The 24,142-nt window shown below is 41.9% G+C and overlaps 1 protein-coding gene across 1 annotated transcript; it reads right to left on the bottom strand.

Annotated features, from left to right (window-relative positions):
- Positions 1-10,581: 10,581 nt before the first annotated feature.
- LOC147717247 (keratin, type I cytoskeletal 12-like) lies at positions 10,582-21,357 on the bottom strand. The gene is made up of 8 exons (XM_086924196.1): positions 20,644-21,357; positions 17,780-17,862; positions 16,489-16,645; positions 15,840-16,001; positions 15,631-15,756; positions 14,490-14,707; positions 12,438-12,556; positions 10,582-11,064 (listed from the first exon to the last, which is right to left on the bottom strand). Exons 1-8 carry the CDS (start codon positions 21,292-21,294, stop codon positions 10,973-10,975), a joined length of 1,608 nt encoding a protein of 535 aa, XP_086780322.1. The 5' UTR covers positions 21,295-21,357; the 3' UTR covers positions 10,582-10,972.
- Between the last annotated feature and the right edge of the window lie 2,785 nt (positions 21,358-24,142).

The following is a 24,142-nucleotide window of genomic DNA, read 5'->3' as shown; positions in this document are numbered from 1 at the left end:
TTTGCCATTGTGCAACATTCCGTTCATCATCTTGCGTGTTTTACAGTCTTATCTCCAACACAGCACGGCACGCCTGAGTTTTTCACAGGTCTTTAAAGACCATTTGCATGTTTACATACCTTTGTAAACTGGTTACTGAGGCTTAGTTTTTTTTCTAGTTCCAGTAACCCCTGGGTCCCTACTTTGCCTATTCCTGACTTTTGTATTTTACATTTACTGCAATAGTGTGAGAATGCATTTCATGATGAGAAATATAAAGTAGGGTTGCCAAAAGAAAAATACCAGCCATTTGATGTTTAAAGAGCCTACAAAGGCCTCCTCTTGACACTAAATAGGATTGTAAATAAATTCATATGCATTCATTCGTAATGTGACTTTTCTGTCTTTTTTTCCTTTAATTATGAGTCATGGATCATTGAGGCAGCCCTAGAACACAATTAAAAGTGCTTTCTATTTATATTTGCTGTTCCAAGTACGCACAGATGAGTGCTGAAATATACAGCTTTAGGTGACTCCTTATTTTTGTCTGGGACATAAAAATAATAAGCAGACAACCCTAACCATAGAACAGGAAATGTGTTGCAGGATCGGCATATTATTTATTTCCTCCATCCTCCACTCTCGATCCCTGATTAATGCCATAATAGCAATAGTTTAATTTATATCTTAAACCCTGCGCCGCCGTCAATAATATGCTGAGTTACTTCAAGTGTCTGGAAATGCACCCTGCATTCAGAGAACTCACTTCTCATTCTTTCACTTCACTTTCACGCTCACCCTAATAATAATAATAATAATAATAATAATAATAATAATAATAAGTAGGTTTGTAAAGCGCCTGGTGACGCCATCTCGGGGTGTCCCCGCGCTGTGGAGAGGAATCAGATTCGGATTGTTGAACTAACTCTATAGGTTGTATAGATACGTTTTTAACAGCTTTCTAAATTTGGCTTCTGTTTCAGTTAGTCTAAGATTCATGGGGAGTTAGTTCCATTTATTGGCAGCTAGCACTCTGAATGAGCGGCCTCCTAGTTTGACTTTTTTTGTGCGGGGAATTTTAAGTAGACCTGTTCCTTTAGAGCGAAGTACTCTATTAGGCTCGTAGGTGTGGACAAGATCTTTAAGATACTGAGGGGCTTTGTGCCATATGATCCTGTGGCACATTAAGAGAGCTTTGAATAGGATCCTTTTTTTTATAGGGAGCCAATGAAGAGCAGCAAGAGTGGGTTTGGATGCTGCTCTTTTGGGGAGTCTCAGGACCAAGCGTGCTGCAGTATTTTGAAGTACCTGTAGCCGTCTCAGGTTTTTTTCGGAGGTTCCCAGGAGTAGCACATTACCATAATCTATTCTGGAGGTAACCAGAGCTTGGGTCATGGTCTTTCTAGCCTCCAAGGGGAGCAGGTCCAGGGTACGATTGAGAGTTTTAAGTACCCCGAAATATTTTCCCACTAATCTATGAATGTGTCCATCATAGGATAATTTGGGATCCATCCAAATGCCCAAATTCTTTGCTTCTTTGCAGGGGGTTGGCATTGGACCAAGTGCACTCATAGTGCACTTACGCTGTTCACCCTGTACCTCACCCTGCCGGTAAATGAGGTGTCACATGAGTGCAGATGAGTAGTGTGACACTACTCATCTGCACTCATCCTGCACTCATGTGACACCTCATTCACCTGCCCCCTCACTGCTCAATTTGCAACTCACTCAAACAAGCCCATCATTAACCATGCAATAATTTGTCCCGCTCTGCACTTACATCCGCACCCAAATTCATATGGTCACCTCACTCACCCTGCAGTCACTCCTATTTCCCTACTCTCACACTGTTGCATCGCTCACCGTGCACCCACATGGGCACTCTTGTCATCCAAAGAGTGCAGAGGGTTAATGTGCCTGCTACAAAGAACATGTACTATGCAGATCACAGAACCGAGTGTGAGTAAACTATGAGTAGCGCTATACATTTTTTTAAATGCTTGTCAGAAAGGTGCTACAGAAAGATGAGGTGCATTGTTGGTGAGTGGTAGTGAGGGAATTGATGGAGAAGGAGGAAACTGGGGAGGAGGCACCAAAAAAAACTGTTGCACCATGTGTGACCAGTGCTAGGGCCAGCCCTGCCTGGGAGTGTAGGCCCCCGCAAAGTTTGGCTCTAATGGCTCCCCTGCTTCTGACTATTACTATTATTATTTACATTTGTAGTGTGCTACTGTTACCAAAAGGTGTCCTGGGGCTAATAGCCATCTGCTGCCTGAAGGCAAATTAGAAACACTCAGAAGGGGAAGGAGAACCAGCTAAATGGGGTGACCTACAAAGCATAGAGCCAGGTTTTTATATCTTCCTAAAGGATAATAGATTCTTGGTGGAGCGAAGCAAAGGAGGAAGCATGTTCCTTAACCGTGTGGCTTGCACCAAAACAGCAAGACAGACAATGTGTGCCTTCCTGGATTAGGGAACAATAAGCAGTGTGGCACAGGCCAAGAGGAGCATACTGGCCCAACCTGTGTGCTATGTGAGGAGAGATTAGAGAATGAGAATGGACAGCAAGAAAGTGAGAGAATTTGATTGAAGAGGTCAGTAATGAGGAGAAATGTGAAGTGCCGAAGGGAAGTGCTGACACGCAAGAAGTGAGTGTGAGGGAAAGTTGAGGGCACAGAGGAGGGCTACTGTTAAACTGTGAGAGAAGATAGCTGAGAGATGATCTATGACCTAAAAAGTAATTTCATGCAACATGGGCTAGGGACAGCAGCGATAGGGGAAGAGAGGGAGTACTGGGGTGGGTGTTGAGCAGTGATTAATTTGTAATAAAAGATGTGCCAGGGACCTCACCAGTAGGCCACTGCAACTTTAACCACCGACCAACTGCCTTGCCTATGCAGCCAATGACAATACCTATGCAACTACCAACCATAACACTTGTACAAGTATGACTATTTCAAGCCTCCAAATCTAACCCCTTAGGTGCTGCGCACGTTCGGCGGCCGACGGCACCACTACCTCCGTAGTGCTGCCGTCGGCCGTTGAACGTTCGAACCTCACCTGCGCAATGGAACGTCCAGCACTGGAGCTGGACGTTCCATAGCAGCTATGAGGCTAAAATAATGGCATGGATGTCAGGAGTTTATCATTATTAATATATATTGAATTAATAAACAGCTGTTCTGATCATCTCTAAATTACACAGACAGAGCCACCATGAGGCAGATGGTCAAAGTGCCAGTGTGCACAATTAGGTGTCAGTGCGGAGCACCGGAAACCACCTGCTCAAATCAAGCACTGGTGCTGAGGTAACAGGGGAGAGGGACATTAGTTCAAGAAGGTGTGGAAGAGCAAAGGAGAGATGTGAAAGATGAATTGGGGACTGGAGAGGTGTAAGATACAAATAGAAAACAATTTGAATGGAGAGGATTGAGATGAATGAGAAGTGCAGATGGGCACGGGAGGTGACGGGGCAGAGAGGCCATGAGATAAATACGGGAAACTGTTGGAGATGAGGGCAGCGAAAAGACAGAATGGCAAGAGGTGATTAAGGGTGAAGTGAGAAGTTGAATAGGGAGAGTTTAGAAGTTGTAAAAAGGGCTGAAAGAAAATGGCCTGCAAAGTGAGAGAGAGATCCCGTATTGGGAGAGGAGAGGAGAGGAGAGGAGAGAAGAGGAGAGGAGAGGAGAGGAGAGGAGAGGAAAGGAAAGGAAAGGAAAGGAGAGGAGAGATGGATGGAAGGGAGGGTTGAGAGGAAAGCGGCATGGGTAAATTGCTTAACTCTGCACAAAACCGCCAGGGTTTTAAGGGACCCCTGCTGCTCCCTGCCAGGGCCAGGTGAGCTTCTAATGTGACAGCACGTATTCCTGTGGAGTGGAAGGCCCATCACACAGGTTGACTAGACATCTTTCTGATGTTAATTGCTGTAGTTTGGTTATAAACTGGTACTGATGGGGTGAAATCGTTCCTCAGTGTTACTGTGTGCAAAAAAATGTCAAAATAATGAAACAATTCTATCCCAAAATAATGCGGCATCACGTAACATTATTTACATTTTCTTCCCACACAAATTAGTCAAACCTGTTGTGTAATTTGGTCCTCACCTGCCTCATAATTCCAGTAGCCCTGCCTACAGGTTTAGAAATGTTTGTCAATAGGGGGTCCTTACGACTGAAAATGTTGACAGGGGGGTCTCGGCAGCCAAATGTTTGAAGACCTCTGCTCTAGAGGTTTAAGGGGGTAATTGCAGAGATGTGCATTTACACTAATGATGTCCCTTAGGGACAAAGTTTTGCATGCCTTGTTTTATGCATAATGTGATTATTGAATGTATGTTGCTAGTATGCTTGACAGGGTGTCAGCTTTTAATTGCATAGGCATGTAATTATAAATGAGATGCCCTTAAGGGGCTGGGATTGAATTGTGTTATTCAGGCCAGCAGATATTATAAGTACATCACACTCGCAGTCATGCTTAGACATTTATTCATGCAAATGCTTTCGTTGAATAAGGAGCCTGTGATTGAAGTTTGTATGCTTTACTGTCAGTATTTGGTGCTCTCGCTCAGGGTTATATGTAACTCTTGCAGGTGTTCCCATTATGGAATACTTGTTAAAATAATGTGCAGCTACTTGTTTGGTGCCAGTGGTAAGGGCCCTCACTCCAAGTTATGGTCATACTATGCATTTAGGGACCGAATAAAGTCTATACATGCGAGTTGGTGTACTAGACCCCCTCCTGTGGGCAGGGCCAGACTGGCTACCGGGCAGTTTGGAATGCTGCTAAGCTGGGGGCTGATTTCGTTGATGGGGACTTGCGTGTACTAAACTAAATTCGTTTTGCTTTCATTATTTCGAAGCACACGCAAGTCTCCATCAATGAAATCATCCCCCACTGCAATTAAATCAGCCCCCAGCTCGGCAGCATTCCAAGCTGCCCGGTAGTCAGTCCGGCTATGCCTGTGGGAGGGGTGTTACTGTTTACGCAGTGTCATCAAGGAGTGCTTCCATCAGCTAATGTATATTTATAAATTGGTGCATAGTATTGAGAAGTGTGTGTGTAATAAATGTACTTTTCTTTTTTCTAATGGAAAGCACGGACTGGACAGTCATTTATTGAGTGTTATTATTGTGTATCTGTGAATGGGGATTACTAGCCCACACCACCTCTATAGAGCAGGCCTTGAATTCCTCTGCAACGCTACCCTGTGAGAGTCAAGCGCTACAATGGGGTGTTTGGTTCCCAGTGGAGGACAAATGGAGACCCATTACTTGGGTGGGCCACACAACTAATGCCTCATTTTCCAACAGTAAGTGAGCGTGACATGAATGTGGTGTAATGCATCTGAATTTGAAGGTAGTTTTTGGATAATAGAGGCACCCACAGAAAAATACTGACACAAGCATACTTCAGGCAATTCTTATGATCACCGGTACTTGTGACACAATACTGGCATACTGGAGTTTGTTTTTGGCATGATGGGTACCCATGGTAAAGTACAGCTACTGGCACGCTGAAGGAAATTCTTATCATAAGGGAGGACAACTGTAGCACACCGAAGGGTCATCCATGATAAAATGGTGTACCTGGCATACTGCAGAGATTTTATGACATAAGGGGAGGTCATGGTATATGCAAGGTATTATTAGAAAAATTCTGGCTCAGGCATATTGTACGAAATTTTGGCATTTGTGAATTCCCGTGAAAAAATGGTTGTCTAGGCACAATGACAGTAATTTTTGACATTTTGAAAAAATGGTATCGACTCCTGGGGAGCGTCAGGTTTCATTGGCTTGGCACACATAAATGGACTTAAATATAAGGGGCCTCATTTATGAGGCTGTGCGTCACTTTTACGCCGCCGGTGCGTCACTTTTTGTGACGCACCAGTGGCATAAAAAATGCACCTTACTGCGCCATATTTACAAAGTGACGCATCGATGCGTCACTTTGTAAACCCCTGCTCCACATTATATCTGCACCAGGTATAATGTATGCAAGGGGGCGTATTGACGCAAGAAAGGGTCGTAGAAGTGATGCCGTGAAATCTATGAGATTTCACTGCATCACTTCTAGGACGCAAATGCGTCAATATCTTATGCCTGCCTCATAGCAGGCGTAAGACTGATGCAGACCCTTTCACATGGGGCTTGCCCCATGTGAAAGGCCACATTGCTGGAGTTGCGTCACTTTTGTGACATACTCCAGCAATGCGTCACTTTTGCGCCATACAGATACGTCAGAAATACTGATGTATCTGTAAATTGATCTATCTGTAAATCCTTGCGACATGATGTGTCATGTTATAAATATGACGCATCAATCATGTCGCAAGGAGGGCGCACTGAGAAGTGACGCATCGCTGCTTTCACGCAGCGATGCGTCACTTCTCTCAAATGAGGCCCTTAGGGGGCTGATGTACGATGGGTATTTGCATGCGTAAACTGTCTTAGAGCCGTTTGCGCATGCAAAATCCTTTTGGCCATGTACAAACCCTATTTTACGAGTTGCAAACATTTGCGACTCACAAAATAGTATTTTTAGACTCGCTATTAGTAAGGGGCGTTCCCTTCCTAATACCGACCCCAAATGCCATGTATTACTAATTTTGGTCGCAAAACAGTCGCAGTTTACCACCCTTTACAGAAGGGTGGTAAACCACTCGCAAACGGGACCCCTTCCCTTTTGTGATTGGCTCTAAAGATATTTTTTAAGGGCAGGCAGTGGTCCCAGGGACTACTACCTTCCTTTAAAAGATTAAATGAAAACGTTTCATTTTTCTTTTTTTAAATGCATCCCGTTTTCCTTTAAGGAAATCAGGCTGCATTAAAAAAAGCTGCTTAATTGAAAAGCAGTCCCGGACATGGAGGTCTGCTGAGCCCATCAGGCCGCTATTGCTGGGAGGGCCAGCCATTCCCAATGGGGTAGCAAATTGCCAGTTACATGCAATTTGTGACCCCATTGGGAATCGCAATCAGTGTCACAGACACTATTGTACATACCAATTAGCGACTCGCAAATTCCTTGGTCATACATCAGGCCCTTAATGAGCAGGCTTTCAAATTTTTAGCAAATATGTGTGAAAATTGTTAATTATCCCTATTTCTTAAAGGTACTTTCAGTGGGAAGAGTCTCCCCAAAACTCACATAAAAGAGCTCTGTCACTTTTGCTTTACCCGTGCCCTACAATTCAGGACAAGTATTATGCACCACCACTTTCAAAGATCACGTCAGCAGCCTATGTTAGTATGAATTTGTTGAGCGCAAGTTCACCCTGGGGTTTCTTGGCGCTGTAGACCGCTGGGGAACCCGTCCTGGCTTTCCCTGTGAGATGGTCCCTATTGGGCATCCCCAAGGTGAAGCCAGGCATCCCCGGCCACGAGGGGGCCGTTGTGGAGATTAAGCAAGCTATTGCCCAGAGTTGCAGCGTGGGACCCATGGTTAGAGAGGCACCGAGGCGAGATTTATAGAGCCCGCTGACATTGGTTCCATAACCTGCCGCGTCGGGAATTGAACCTTGGTCCCGGGCCGACCTCTGCTTCTGGGTCTGCCGCCTCGAACCGGTGAGCCACACTTCTCCACAGTATGGGTGCTATCTAAACTAGACATTTGTGATGTGTTATTATCTTATTCATGCAGTTATTATGGAACTTTAACGGTGTCATGTTAATGTTCTCGGGGGTATGGTAATGTGGTAATGTAACATCACTCTCTGGAATATTGGTCATATGATGTCACGTCTTATGATGTCATTAAGGTCAAAGTGTGTGTGATGTCACTTCTGCTACCTCTAGCATTTTGGTAAATCAGCATTCATTAACTGAACGAAAATTTTGCATTAAATGGTGAGCTTATGGCCAGATGAAAAAGTTCAAGGAATTTTCCTCATTTGTTTTTTTGGACTAGATAATTCAAGGAATTTTCCTCATTTGTTTTTTGTACTAGATAATGAATACTGTAAACAACATTTTAGTGTATCATGTGGCATAGTTTCTGCTAAAAAATGTATTTGTGCAACTCAATACCTAGTGTATCTGTGCTTCCACATACAACTAAGCAATACATGTATTAATTGCTCAAAAGTATTAGGAATTGTGGTACCTGCACAATATAGGCAGGAGAATGTTAAATCAAGCTTCTTGGGTCAATCCCTCAAGCGACTCCATCTTTGGTTCTGTTAGATCCCTGTCTCTCAAGGACATAGAGAGACCCTGCAGGTCACTACTAGCTCCCTCTGCAGCAGTAACATTAAAGACTGAAGGATGCTCCTGATGCAGCTGGTCACTGTGGCTGCGCTAGCAAGACCTGAGTTACTGGGAGTCTCTCCTAACCTCGATTAGACATAAATGATGAGACAAAGTATGAAGATCTGCAACACTGTGTTGCTGAAATCAGCAGCTGGAAGAATGTCAGCTGGTTGTTTCAACCTAAAAAGCAAACTTTCCAACACTATCATTAGAGGTACTCCACCTGAACCACTTGATCAGGCTCCACGCCTAAGTACAATGTTAACAACTTGGTGGTAAAATTAGATTGTGAATTGAAAATAAAAGTCCAGATAGTTGTAGCAGTACGAAGCTTTCTTATTATCCCCTCTCAGTATCAGCGGATTATGGTCAGTTCCTTGGTTAGTTCAAAGCGCATTAGAAAGACAGCCTCCGTTGCCTGGTCAACTCTGGCCCCTGCTGAAATATTAGTTTGCACAGGGATTAGAATTCTTTATTTTGCAACAGTTACTGCATACTCTACATTTTTCCATAGGAAAATTTCAGGTCAGGACTGCTGAAGTTCTAACCGCTAAAGTCAACAATTCTGCATGTCATTCCCCATTTTCATGTTTAGAGGCAGTTAGAGGTAATTATTACACTTGGTAAGATCTGAGCTCCGACGTAATGGTTTTCACCCTGTTCGATCAGTACCCTAAACTCATCCTATAAATATATATATATATATATATATATATATATAACAGCTCCACTCGCACCGGCCTGTCGCACTCCAAGGCGGGTGCCTGCCAGTCGGGGGTGTGTGTGAGATTAAAACTACTTTGTGCATCTATCTTTGGAGTGCTGCCTCCTATATACCGAGGATTGCGGGGAGGGATTGTTGAAGCTGACATATATATATATATATATATATATATATATATATATATATATATATATATATATATATATATATATATATATATCTCAAATTAATTTTAAGTACAACCCTTGAAAGCTGGAGTTTAATTAATGCATCTTTAATCTACATATATTACCTTCCTTTATGCTTCTATATACCTTCTATGTACTTGTGGATCTATATATTACTTTTCTAATTCAGCATATCCAATGCACTACCGTATTTCTCACCCTCTACCTCTCTCAATATATCCTCTTCCTTAGCTCTGACTCATCTCAACCCTCTTTCTATTACTCTTTCCAGTGCACTACCCTATTTCTCACCCTATACTTCTATCAATATATCCTCTACCTCCACTCTCCCATTCACCCCAAACCTCATACCAGTACTATGATCCCTAAAATAACCCTTTGTAGACTCTTCCTTACTCTTACCTTCCTTGCATCATCTCATATCTCTTTTACTATTCCGATCCCCCAAAACAAGCCTTTCTAAACCCTTCCCTCTGACTCTTCCACCTCCCTTTTACTCATCTTTATCAATCCTTTATGGGTTCCAAAGTACCGTGCTACTCGCCGAAGAAGCGCTTCAACTCTTCATCAGGGGTAGAAAACGTTATATAAATGCAAACCTTTTCCCCTCTTCTCTCACTCCACTATCCTTCTCAATCCAAATAACTGACTAATTTATCCACCACTCAAATTACTTTCCTATTTCACTACTAATTCACCACTACTACTTTATGGGTTCCGGAGTAGCATGCTACTGCCCGAAAAAGCAATTACTATACAATACAATCCTGGCTACTCATAACTAGCACCTTCGCAGAGATCTGCATGCAGGACTCAAAATCTGGTAGTACATTAATCCTTGCAAGCCAAGGTGTCTGGAAGTTTGATCAAAATTCAAAAAAAGCAGAGGAATGTCCTAATTTCAAAATCCTATTTCGGAGACAAAAAAAATGAGAAAAGAACGTACCAAGATAAATGATTCCCAAAAGTCACCCTGTGGTCCATACCAGACAACTGCACTCTCGGGAAAAATGTTTTACTATTCATAATTAAGTGCCAGGGACAGAGAAAGGGAAGAAGGACTTCCTCCTATATAGGCCCAAAATACTGGAATCTCTTGCTAGGGATATTAGGCAGGAGACCAACTATTTTACATCCCAATCTATTATAAAATCCCACCTTTTAAAATAATTATTAGCTTAATGAACAATTACACTTTCTGCTTGGTATTCAATAGTGCACTTTAGCACAAGGAGACACAATATTTATTGTGTGCTATATAAATGGATCCCAATCTTCCATCCATTTATTCATCCCTCAGAATTATCTCATAACCCCTTCTGCCTCTGGGGCCAGAGATGGTCTAAATGTCCGACTTTATTCATTGGTAAATACGTTTTGGAGCAAGAAATCTCAGAAACCTGAAAAGAAGTTGGTGAAAGCAACACAAATTCATGAAAAGACGTTTTGTATGTTGCATCAAAGTAAAAGTTTATTGAAATGAACAAACGAGGAAGCAGGTTTAAAAAGAAATGCTCAGTAGTGGATAGGAAAGCAGCCACACAGCAAATATTTCAAGACTGAAAACCCTTGAACTCTCTTTCACAATATCTTCCAGTGATGTCACTGGACTTTCAAATGATATTTCATTACACAGTAACACTGTGTGTTTGGCTATAAAACATAATGGCATCCATTAAAAGAGTTGTATACAAGGGTTCTGCAATACGTGTGTGGATGAAGGGCCAAGTCGTCCCGGAAAGTGTAATAATTCTGACGCGCTCCATTGGCTGGAATCCTTTACTCGAGTTTTCCATTGGCTGGGTCCGCAACCTTCAGCTCCTCCTCTAAATGCACTACTTCTCATGCACCTGCCGTTTCGAACTGACCGGTTTGCCATCAACTAAGTCCTCTGTAATCGTTATGACCCGTGTAGTCCTGTTAGGGTCTGAAAAACAAAATACATAAGAACTGTTCAATCTGAGATGCAGAGACCATAGTGCATGCGTCACACACGGGTTCGAATCTGACATTTATTTGGTTTGTTCCCTGTAAGTTACCCAGCCCTGCTGCCAGTGAGTTGGCTTTGCCTATTGTATTAACATGGCCTGTGGTAAGGGTAAATGTTGCCAGTGACATTTCCAAATTGTACGTTATGTGATATTCCCAAAAAATTCCTGAAATTCGCATTATGAGATTTTGTTTAGTTTTTTCATCCAGAAAACCAATTCCAGAAGGAAATGTCTGGCGTCAGCACCTCGACTTGCTTTTATATATGTGAAAATAGTCCAGCAACACGTCTCGCACTTAAAGCATTTTTTTTAAATGTACATGAACTGGAATGTTGTGACAAAGTTATGCAAATTCTCACTCTCCTAAAATGAATGTTCCCAGGTCACAACGTTGTGGCACTCCTTGAAAAGTGAATTGACTCGTGTACCTCAATGATTTGCGATCTGCCCTTTGGCTTGTCAGATAATCCTCCCATTAATCTTTAAATCAAAGAAGTTAGAGCAATATAACAGCTAGCTAGACTTACTTTGACATAGGCCACATTCAAGTGGATTGTCTATCACTATCCCGTTTACTCTATGCAGAGCGGTCTCTTTGGGGGATGGCAACTGAAGCAGAGTCGTCACAGGGGCAAGAGTCGTCACAGGGCACAGTGGCCCTACATGTCCTTCTGGCGATCAGTACCGCAGCATAGAAGAATGGCTCAAATAAAACCAGAACAAGGTCTGCAGTGAAAGTGTAGGAATCAGCAGCCCGTGCAGGTAAGAGCGGTGAGGCCGGGTTGGTGGGGGCGTGTGGGGAGGGGGGATTTCGACAGAGGACGACAAGGGAAAATTAATTCTGTATTTAATTTTCCCTCGGGTCGTCGAATCCCCCCTCCCCCAACCTGGCCTCACCACTCTTACCTGCACTGGCCGCACCTGGCTGTAGGTCAGCTCTTGGGTGCCTTTGCAGAGTTCCGAATTGGAATATCAGGGTTGCTGCAGGGCAGGATTGATCTCCATTGGTAGAGTCAAGTGCGGGTCACACTACAGAGAGTGCAGCCGTCGAGAGCCGAGCTTCACTTGTACAGCTTTTCAGTGCTTTCGAAATACAAGAGATGTAGCTAAGAATTCAGGTGCACTTGCAGAGCTGTTTGCAGATTTCAGCAGCATCTGATAATATAAGATAACAAATGCACTGCAGAATCCAACTCAGCGCTGTGACTGGTATAGACTGTGTGGGATGCAAGCGATGGTGTCAGAGCCTGTTTATTGTGACTGCGGGGTTCAAATGTATTGGCCCTGGGCGTCGCAAGAGAGCATTTACCTTTGGAAGAGGAACCGGTGCCAGAGCCGTAGCCTGTAGACGCGCTGGTGCCGCCAGAACCACTGCGTCCTCCTGAGCCAGAGTCTTGCTGAGGTTTCGTTTGTGGGACCTGTGAGGACCTGAATCCAGAGACACATTTAATTCCATTATCCAGAGTAAAGAGCCTTATGAATGAATGAGTTCTTTACTGCTTGATTAACAAAAATCATTGCAATTAAATCATCTTAGTAATAGGACAGTATACAAAAACATTATCATATTCCTGAAGTTAATAAATACCTGCATAAGAGTAAAGAACCTTATAATGATGTATTTCTTGAGGATAGAAGGAATGGCACATTTCATCACAGCGAGTAATGGCAAAAGGTTCAAAATTAGATTGCGTGGTATAAAAATGCTCCTGCAATGTCACTGACATAGCACAAAACACTTAGGGGCCTATCACAAGTACAGCGGTCATAACCGCCATACATACGGTAGCGGTCCTGCATTCGCCTCATTACGAGGCGGCTTTTAGGACTGCCACCGCTACCCCAGGGAACGGCTGTTCCCTGGCTGTGGTGCAGCGCAGCGGGCCTATATAATATGCAAGGCTGGACCGCTGCGGTCCGGCGAGCATATTATGAGTTTCCCCTCCACTGCCCTTTTCATGGCAGGCTCACCCCATGAAAAGGCTGGCGGAGGGGAAACAAAGGAGGCCCTACAGGCCCCCCAGTCCCTGCCGTCATGGGGGTGCATTCAGGGGGCACTACATGTGCTTCTCGGTTTGCATGCACCCCAAGTTCCAGGGCAGCATGGACTTCACAGTCCATACTGTTCTGGAACTTCTTTTGCGTTTCCATTGCGGCGCCCGTTTCAGGGCACTGCCGTGGGAACGGCAAATGAAAAGACAGGGAAAGCCTTCCAGATACGAGTTTTACTCGTAATCTGGCTGGCAGACCCTGCACGGCTTTGGTGGTGCTGAGCTGGCGCAGAGCCGGCACAGCACAGCCAAAGTCGTAATCAGTCCCTTGAACACTTCCATGACTTTAAAATCCCTGTATACAAATTCCAAGATACTTATCTGTTATTATGTGTGCATGTATACTAGTATGAAAATAATAAAATGCAATGAGTCCTCAGCAAACATTTAACTCCCTAGCCATATATCACACTTAACAAAATCAGTTATGGGACAACACGCACTGCGTTAGGCACAATTTAAAAAGATTCCTTAAAAATTGCTTCATTTCATCTATTAGCATTGTACCTGAGATGCTGAGTTGACCTCAATCAAGACAGTGATTTGTGCACTAATTGTCTCCCGACTAGACAATGCGAACACCTTATATTTTAGGCATCCCCCCCAATACCTTGTACAGCGTCTTCAGGCATAAAATATCAGCTAAACTACTGCTCCGAATTCTAAAAACAATATCCATCAGCAACCACTAGCAAACGTACATTTGTTGCCAGTGCCTAAGTACATCATATTTAAAGCAATCTGTCTAACACACAAACATCTGACAAATGTAGGGCCAAGCTATATACGGAAAAATGACCTTCTGTGCTCCTCACTTTTCATCTTCTTGGAATAACTAGAATCAAATGATCTAGACAAGGTGGAAGGGCTTTCTCTTGCACGTCAGCTAGGATGTGGAACTCCCTCCCTCTGCAGATTAGGGAAAACCTCAATCACAATCTTTTGAGGAAACTTCTTAAAGCCTGGCTTTTTATTCTTCCATAATTCTTGGCAAGCAGCCACCTCTCCCTTATGCTATAATCGTTTTTCAGTACCAGGACACACTTTAGGTAGTCATTCACGCTCTAGAAATTGTCATTCATTAATTCATTTGTTCACCTAGGAGCCTTTATTCAGAGACTTAGGGCCTGATTTAGAGTTTGGCAGATGAGTTACTCCATCACAAATGTGACGGATATAACACCCTCCTTAATAAAAGTGCATTATATCCTACGGTACTTGTAATAATGCACATGGACTAACCGTTACTTTTGTGCTTAGCTAAGGGCAAAGAAGAAATTCTTTGGTGGAGCTTGCTGCCACCTCCTTACCCGCCTGAGCCTTCGAGCAGACGCTGGTAGGTCGCAATCTCCTGCTCCAGCCGGCTCTTGATGTCCAGGAGTTGGTTGTACTCATCACTCTGGTGCTCTGTCTGTGACCTGAGTTCGACCAGCTGCTCCTCTATGATGCTGATCTTGGCTTGCAGCTCTCCCAGCTGAGAGCAATAACGTCCCTCTGTCTCAGCCAAGTCCATCTCCAGGGAACTTTTCTGTCAAATCAACAAACCACTGCTCAGTTAGTAAGTAGAAGGAAACTCTCTGAAATAAGTCTACAAACATTGCTTTTTTTGTTAATGCATATCATTGCTGGTTAGCCTCCCCCTGACTCTGCCTTTTGTACCAGCTTTTTATAGTGAATTGTCACTGAAGCTGATGAAATTCGGTGAATTTGAGTTGGATTAATGCATTTCTTGGCTCTGAATAAACAATTTTTGAGAGTTTCAAATGATAGTGATCCAAATGCCATCCACCTATAGAATATGGTCAATGTAAATTAACCTATGCCTGGGAGAGATCCAACAAGAAGAAGGAGGAATAGAGGGAAAGGTGGAGACCACAATGATACAAAAGTGCCTAAAAATGGAGGACAGGAGTTTGGATTAATGTCGGTTGTTGTTCTAACGTTCTCTATTCTTCTAAACACACTGGGCACGATTATTAAAACCAAGTGTGTGTGTGCAAATGGCAATATTTATTATTTAAAGGAATTCACAAAAGTGAGCTGGCACTCGAAAATCAATTTACCCAGGTATAATGTTACACCATTATGGTGCAATATTACACATGAATAAAGCTTATTCTTTGGATGGGGAGCGAATTCAGATCATGGATACCATGGAGAATGAAAGAACACTGACTAGCTTGCGAGTTTATGGATATTTGCAGACTTTTACCCCAACCCATTCCCACCCTGAAAATGATTATAGATTTATTTTTGTCAGGGGCAGAAGTTAATCCTTCCACAGAGTAGAAAAGGGATGGTGAAGAACAATTGATGGAGAAAAAAATGTACAATTGCATAAATCATTATTTTGATTACATAACTGGAAATAGATTACTATTGAATTATCACATAAAAATATTAGGTTGCTTAAGAGTGGAGATGCCTTTTGAGCTGTGAATCTTTTCTTACCATTGTCATTTGTGACTGCAGCTCTATCTCTAGCGATTGCAAGGTCCGTCGCAGTTCTGACACCTCGCTTTTGGTTGATTGCACCTGCTCCACCCCAGATGAGATCTGTTGTTTCAGCTCAGAACTCTGAAAGACAAATGAGGAAGAGTTGATGGGGTCTTCTTGGTTTAGTTTTTTGCAATCATCATAGTGGATAGATGAGTCCTCACCCTTTGGTTGAATTCTTCTTCTGCCCTCTTACGGTTCTCTGCTGCCAATTTTTCATATTGCTCCCTTGTCTTAGTCAGGAGGTCAAGGAGGTTTATGCCTGGAGCAGCTTTCATCTCAACATTGACATCTCCCTGAGTATCACTTTGGTGACCCTTCAGTTCCTGGAAAGAGTAAACAAGACCCCCCCTTAATTTTCTTGCAAGAGATGTAAACAAATAGAAGATCAACATTAGAAATTGAGTCATATTGAAAAATATTTTGAACCTAATACTGCAATTTTAAAAGGTGTTGGTGCTGATTGTCAAGAAAAGTTGGTAAGTCACTCAACAACTAAGTAATGTTCAACATTTTAGCGTAAACCACACAGTTTACAACTGGAGTATCCAACATTGAACTATGATCCATGCCAGATTGCAGCATATCCTCATAACACAAATTAGCGTACAATGAATCTAAATAGTCATTGGATAGCCCCTAAACCTGGCATGGACTCAGCCGTAGTGCACCACAATTTTGGCCAATAGTATATGTAAACCTTTGGTGCCTTTCAATGGCCTCTAACAGATTGATACTGAAAATATTGGCGTTTTGGGTTTAATCCATATTGATCACTTCCAAGACCATCTGAAACAAATTTCTAGCTCTTACTTCTTCGTGGTTCTTCTTGAGTGCTGCCAGCTCCTCAGTCAGGCTCTCCACTTGCGACTCGAGGTCAGATTTGGACAGGGTCAGCTCGTTCAATACCCGACGCAGCCCATTGGTGTCGGCCTCCACACTCTGGCGAAGCATCAGCTCATTCTCATACCTAGAAACATATTAAGCTTTAGGTTTTTTGTTCAAATATGTTCTATCTTTTCTCTTAGCTATTGCCTGGTCATATTCACGTTAGTGGTGAAGATACATGTGGTGCAACAAGCCTTACCCATCTCAGCCAAACATGATGTCAGCTATATTTGAATACACATAGAACGAGACTCAGTGTAAGTGAGCTGAAGATCCATTGAGTGACAATTTGGGGCAGAAATCCCAAGACTTTCTCAAGAAACATTTTAGAAACTTCATTCAGAGTGGCCCCTAAATCTCTCGTTGGCCATACGCAGGAGTTACCCGCCTAATAGTGAATTATGACATATAACATAATTTCTTAAACCAAATAATGTTTTTTAAACCGTGATTTCTATTAAATTGTTTTTCCTGGTTCTGGTTTAAATTTGTCATGACATCTACACCAACTTATGACGAATGTCTGTTTTCCCACTGGTCAGTCATTTAAAATGTTGTTTTTGCACTTAACATATACTGCAAACATTGGTGCCAAATTGTACCTGTACTATTGCTAAGTATTCAGTCTGGAAATATAACTGCAGTGGAGCCAGTGCAAATACATCACTCCCCTACTAGAGCTACCTCATTTTCTCCCAAGTGTAGGGCATATACATTTGTCCCACTTCCTTTCCCACATTGCAGTATTTAAAGTCCTTGAAAAACCTCCTAAAACATGTTGCACTTTAAGGAAGTATTTTCATCTCATAGGCCATTAAAGGCCTTGTTTAAAGAGTGGACATGTTGGAAGGGAGGTCCCATCGATCCATGCTCTGCTGATGTCACCAGCAGCTTATACTGTGTTAAAGTAATAGGCACATTGCGGGGGCAGTTTCTCTACATTAAAATGAGCTTTCTAGATTTGAGGCCTTTAGCGAGAAGCTAAAATTGCCAATGCTCACTTTCTTAAGAACAGTGTCAGTAAAGTGAAGACATTACCATAGCTGTTCACCTGTGCCTTCCATGCTTCGAGAGAAGCTGCCTGGTCCCTAGTTACAGTGAGTTGTCTGCTATTGGGGGCCACAGCTTTGATTGTGCTAGGAGGCATCAATGTTTCTTTACTGTCCACGTTGCCTGAGTTGGAAGTGTGCTGAGGTGAACCATATGTTTTACTCACTTGAGTTTGAAGTCATCAGCAGCCAGCCTTGCATTATCGATCTGCAGGACAATGGTGGCATTGGCCACTTGGGCAGCTAAGATCTGCAAGCACAATATGACAGAAGAAAGAGTTAAGGCCTACTCGTTCATAGAATATTGCATGTAACGCGGGGTGCAGGCTGGGTCACGTTATTTACAATGGGAATTACAATATTACATTTTCCTGTTGACTAAGTGGTGTCTTTCAAATCTGTAAGTGCTGAGCTACTGAGAAAGCCTTCTGCTTAAAGTGCTGAAACTCACACTGAACTAGAAACATGATAACAACAGCATATAAACACGGTATCAATATATCATTATAGTGAAAATTGCCAGAAAACAAATTATCACTTCAGTTTTCTAAAGTCTAGGCCACATGAAGTCCCATTCTGGTTCCCTTTTTGAAAAATCATATTTCTTGTTTCTGCAGTGTGTACTTAGATCTCTGTATTACATTTGCTAAACACAGATTTCTGATTCCTTCCTTTGCTGCTCATCACCTGTAAATGAGCTAGGAATTTAGCATAGTAAAATCAGCTGCAAAGTTCGGTACACACAGGCACTTCCGTGTTCTATTTGAAAAGAAAAATAGCTGCCATATAAGGAACATTTGGGCTAGAAGTTTAAAGCCTTTTTGCAGTCGTACCAGGCCATTAGCGAACACAAAGGGGCTTTTTCTAATGCATCAAATGCAACTTGTGACCCTATAACACATTACAGAATCACAATTTGGGTTTGCAGAATAATAACGATTCGGTATTTTGAAGGGGCATGTTTAGGGCATCCAATTCATTAATACTAATGTTTTGCGATTGGAATGTGGTCGCAAAACATTCATTCTTTACCACCCTCTCAAAATTGGTGGTAACTCATTTGCAAATGAGAAGGCGTCCCCTGGTGACCCCTTCCCCTTTTAGAATGTTTAAAGCAGTATTTTTAAGAGCAGGCAGTGTTCCCACAGACTACTGCCTACTCTTAAAAAATAAAATTAAACATTTCATTTTTTCTTTTCAAATGCATTCTATTTTCCTTTAAGGAAAACAGGCAACTTTTGAAAAAAGTATTATTTTATTTAAAAACAATCACACACCTGGTGGTTTGCTGATCCCAGCAGACCACCACCCCAGGGAGGACAGAAAATTCTAGTGGGTCACAGATTGTGACCTACCTCATTTATATTCATGAGGTATGTCGAATTATGATCCATTAAGAATCAGTAATTTGCAAAACGACCTATTGGTACATAGGCTTAACAAATTGCCACACTGGTCACAAATAAACCGGTAGGAAATTGCAACCAGTTGTACGTACATCTAGCCCTGACTTCGAAGATTTCTTTAAAAAACTACTAACCCAATTGTTTAAACTGATTTTGAATGAAAGCTGCTGAGATTAATTCACATTCATTTAGTATTTCAAACTAATTACATAATGTATTTAGATTGCGATTTCATACATGTAAACCAGGTTAATTTCCTTCTAAATGCTTATAAAAACCAAAGGAGTTTGATTGCAAAAGGCAAGTTAATGTTATAGTTGCCTAAGAAGGTCTGCTGATCTTACTCTGTCTCCGGATTCGATGAACAACTCATTTTCTGGGTCACCTTTTCAGTTTTCATGCCACAATAAACATTCGAGTGTGCAAATCTGCTGCAAGAACAGTTCTGCCAAAGACTATCACTTAGGAGCCCGGGGATGGAAACAAAGGAGGTTGTGAAACCTGAGATTATAATTCCACAGAAACTGCAAGGACCCCGGAGAAACAGCTTTCTGTCTTGATGGGTTGTTTTTGGTCTCACTAATTAGTCATGTTTGGAGTCATGGGGAGATGTTCTTAGATTTTGGGTTACTCTCTATAACTCCAACTTCATAATGCAAATGGGAAACTCCCACAAGGAAAACGTTTGATTTGAGGCTGTGTGCGTCAGTAAGTGAGGTTGTTGTAAGAAATTGCACTATCCCGTATGGTTTGGCCTCTGGGTTATCCGGTGTGCAGAGGAACAAACATACTGTACAGAATATGATTTGCATCTAGTCATTCTAATAAAATGCCTCCTGTGCTTCAAAGCCGCCTTCTACTATTCCCATGCCAGGAAATACATTGATGTTTTCTGCCTTAACTTATCGCTGGTATCATGCTTTTCTATCATAACCTGAATGTCTATCTGCTTAAACGCATGACACATATTCTACGGCTTCTATAATTTTTTATTCTCTTTCCTTCATAAAGTATGTCTATTACTTGACTGTAGTGTATGACCTGTATAGAACAATTTACAACAATTGATTTAGTTACTTGTACTTAAGAAATGTAGACCATAACTATTCTACGACCATCGCTTTATCTCTAAACATTTGCTTTCAAACTTTGTGGGTTTTGTAGAGCCCAGATATAATTACCAGATTGTATCCTGCAGTTCAGAGAAGAACGTTAGGGAGCAAAATGTTTAGGCACAATTTTAGGAACTGGGAGCCACACATAGGAACTCGGGCATCATTTGGGTTATTGCCTCTAAGATAGGGTACACACATGGTAGCTAACATTAGCCTAATTACTTGTGATATCGACAGTTGTTTATGTTTAAACCTCTTTTTACACGTTGGTGTGTCTGTCGAGAATGATAATGATACATTATTTTCAATTTTTATAAAATGGTAAAGTTAGAAATAGAAAAAACTTCTGTGAGACAAAGAAGTACATAGAGCAACTGATCGAATAACTTGGATAAGACACACTCCGAAAGATGGAGAAGGAGAAAAAGAAGTACTTTTAAGTAATTATTGTTGATTGGCGAGATCATTGTCTAAAACAAGGAATTAATTTAACGTGGTCTGATACTTTACCTTAGTCTGCAGATCTGCGATTTGTGTGAAATATTTACTGTAGTCCTTTTCTCCCGCAGCTGGTCTTTGCATTGCGTACCACTCTTTGATTTTACGCTCAAGTTCGGCATTGTCATCCTCTAGTTGCCTGACCTTGTCCAAGTAAGCAGCCAGGCGGTCGTTGAGGTTCTGCATGGTCTCCTTCTCCCCGGCAGAGAGAAGGCCCTCACCATGTCCTTGACTGGCATGGCTCCATTGGTCCCCATGGCTAGCCTGACCCCATTGGCCCCACTGGCCCTCATGGCTAGCCTGACCCCATTGGCCCCACTGGCCCTCATGGTCACTGCCAACAAACCCACCACCACCAAAGTTACCTCCGACACCACCAACCAAGCCCATTCCAGCACCACCAGCATAGCCCCCGAAAGAACCCCCAGCATGGCTACCCTGACTAGCACCCAGCCTACCACCAGTATTCTGAGAAGTAACACTACGAGAGGATATGCCTCCAATGCCCTGACTAGCACCCTGTCTACCACCAGTATTCTGGGAAGTAACACTAGGAGAGGATATGCCCCCAATGCCCTGACTAGCACCCTGTCTCCCACCAGTATTCTGGGAAGTAACACTACGAGAGGATATGCTCCCAGTACTGCTGCGTAAGCTTGCCATGCTGTACTATCGTTGGTGCACCAGCTCAAGAAAGGCAGCAGAGGTGGTGACTGGCTGCTGGGGAAATGGTTGCTCCTTATATACAAATTGGAGAGGGTGTGCCCGCTCACTAAGTACTATTTCCCATGTCAATGTGCAGTGTTTAACAACTTATTCTCTCTCACTCTTTAAATGATCAATTATGCTCATTATTAATCATCCTTGTTTCTTTTCCATGTACACCACTGCCCTAGGGGTGTTTGTTCTTTCAGGATGGGAGAAGGGCGCAGCAAGTAATCCTTTTCAGAGAAATTTACTTTTCAGGATTTGATGCAAGAGCTGCAAAAGTGTTGATTGCTCTTCTGGCTCCCATGTGCTCCTTTCTTCAGCCACCCAACCTTCCGCACATCCAGGCAGGTCAGGGTGACCAGATTCTGATAACTAAAAACATGTACACACCAAAGACATTAAAGAAGAACTACGCACACACATTGAACTCAAACATTAAATGCAACTTTGATCATGGGCGTTGAATCCCCAAAATGATAGGGGTAGCAGAAGTGACATCATATAACCACCATTCGATCCTGTAACATCATATGAAGTGACGTTATATAAACTTTAGTACAGTATGAACTGCAGGTGTAACCCATATACCCATTTGGGAACCGGGTATACTTGATAACAATTGACAATATCCCATAGGGATTATCTAATAGAACGACTGCAGACAATACATCAAATTCGAATCACACCAAAACAATATGACCATATGAATAGAAATCAAACGATATTGATTCAGTCTGAATAAACATAATAAGACGGCATCAAATATAAATTACAATCAAATGTATTGTTTGATTACTAAAAATCACAACAAAATGTTAAAACCATATGACTCATATATACATGTACACATCTTAAATGAAGCAAAAAAAAAAAAAGGACTCTTAGGAACATACTTAAAAAAAAAACTTTAAAAATTAACCTTAACTTCTCCTGTTTCCTCTGTAGTGCGAAGATACCCAGTGTAACCCAGGCTGATTGTTATTTTGTATTAAGGTACTACCGAGTCGCCGTATAGCTTGCTAATTTGCTTTAACATATGTCGTGGCCGGCCGGATGGTTGTGGGCCTGTATTTGTTTTGCTGATATTGTGCAATAAAAGTTTTAAAAAAAATAAAATAAAAAAAAGGACTCTAGTTAATGCATCAAATATACATTATGAAAGTGCTCAATGAAGTGAAGAGTGAGAACATGGTGCTTAGGATATATAGGAAAAGGGCGCAAAGTGAAACTCAAACAGGGAAAAAATAAGGGTGAAAAGGAATACATCCAAAATTGTTGTGCATGAATCAACTCAATCCATTGTTAAATTATCAGGGTAAAATAGTTGTCTATTTCTCTGCCAGTATATGCCAATGGTGTTTTGACCATTCTTAGTTTAAGGTAATTCATTAGAATGGGAAAAGCACTACAAATGTGATTGCTGCCTGAGAAACAAATGAATAATGTTTCAGTAATAGTAAAGCCCAAAGTTAATGAAGCTACACATTTATGTGGCCACATTAAAAATACCTGTGATAGTTCCAGGATGTTTGCAAAATGGAATAAAAAAGGGGAGTCAACAAATTATTTGCAAAATAAAAAATGCTGTTCCTATGGAAACTAGGTCCAAATCATAAAGAACTACTGCCAATCGCCAGTGAGATGTCATCAGTGATGTCATGAGTGATGTCACTGACCATGTCATGAGTGATGTAATATGTGACGTCATCAGCAGTGCATTGCACGCGCAAGTTATAGTGAGTCCAACTAACTATAACGTGGGAATTTCAATGGTTTTATGCGAGTAAAATTTCCACCTAACTATAACTGGTGTGAAACCTATAGTTTTTTCAGTGAATATATATATATATATATATATATATATATATATATATATATATATATATATATATATATATATATATATATATATATATATATATATATATATATATATATATATATACAGCTTCCAGACACCAACCGACTGCACACTCGAGTGGGTGCACACAAAACGGGGGTGTGCCCGTGTATTCAATTTACGCTCCGGCTCCGTTTCGCCTTGGGGCTTCGTCAAGTTGTGCCCTACTTGACGAAGCCCCAAGGCGAAACGCGTTGTTGCTGTTGGTTCTTACATTAAAATCCTTGTAGAACCTCCCCTGTGTGTGCTACTTTCCTTAAGGACCGACGATCCTGGGATGTTTGGAGCGTAAATATATATATATATATATATATATATATATATATATATATATATATATTCTTTTCACAAATCAAATCTGTACAAAATGACAGCCATTAAATCTATTATATTTGCACAGAAAAGGAGTCCGGGCTGTCATTTCGTACAGATTTGATTTGTGAAAAGAATTAATTGGGACTGCTGGTGCCCGGCTCGGACCGCCCGCCGACAGTGCTTCTCCACTACCAGCACTCGTGAAAAGGATATATATATATATATATATATATATATATATATATATATATATATATATATATATATATATATATATATATATATATATATATATATATATATCCCGCAAAGATAAACCACACAGCACACAGCTGCCCTGCAACAGCAGAAGCACAGGGAGCCGACGGATTGCAAGGATCACAAACATAGCTGAAGCAACAGGGCAGAACCATACTTTTACTGGTAACATGACACCTCATGCTAGTTGTAGCTCATGTATCCACATAAATGCTGTCTTCCCCTAAATCAGGGGTATTCAAACTGTGGGGCGCGACCCCCAGGGGGGCCATGGAGCGATGGAAAGGGGGTCGCGCCTTCACAGTGTCACTTCGGCCCTGGCCTCCA

Source organism: Lissotriton vulgaris, chromosome 5 (genome assembly GCF_964263255.1).
Source record: "Lissotriton vulgaris chromosome 5, aLisVul1.2, whole genome shotgun sequence".
Lineage (NCBI taxonomy): Eukaryota > Metazoa > Chordata > Amphibia > Caudata > Salamandridae > Lissotriton > Lissotriton vulgaris.
Note: the sequence above shows the minus strand (reverse complement) of the source record. Positions and strands in the feature narration are given on the sequence as shown.

Bases quoted from the DNA above. Each gene is read 5' to 3' on its own strand.
- LOC147717247 (XM_086924196.1), bottom strand. From the start codon at position 21,294: ATGGCAAGCTTACGCAGCAGTACTGGGAGCATATCCTCTCGTAGTGTT. The intron at 17,863-20,643 runs GTAAAGTATCAG...TTGTGCTTGCAG, and splicing joins TCGCAGATCTGCAGACTAAG to ATCTTAGCTGCCCAAGTGGC. The intron at 11,065-12,437 runs GTAAATGCTCTC...TTTGTTTTTCAG, and splicing joins CACCGGTTCCTCTTCCAAAG to ACCCTAACAGGACTACACGG.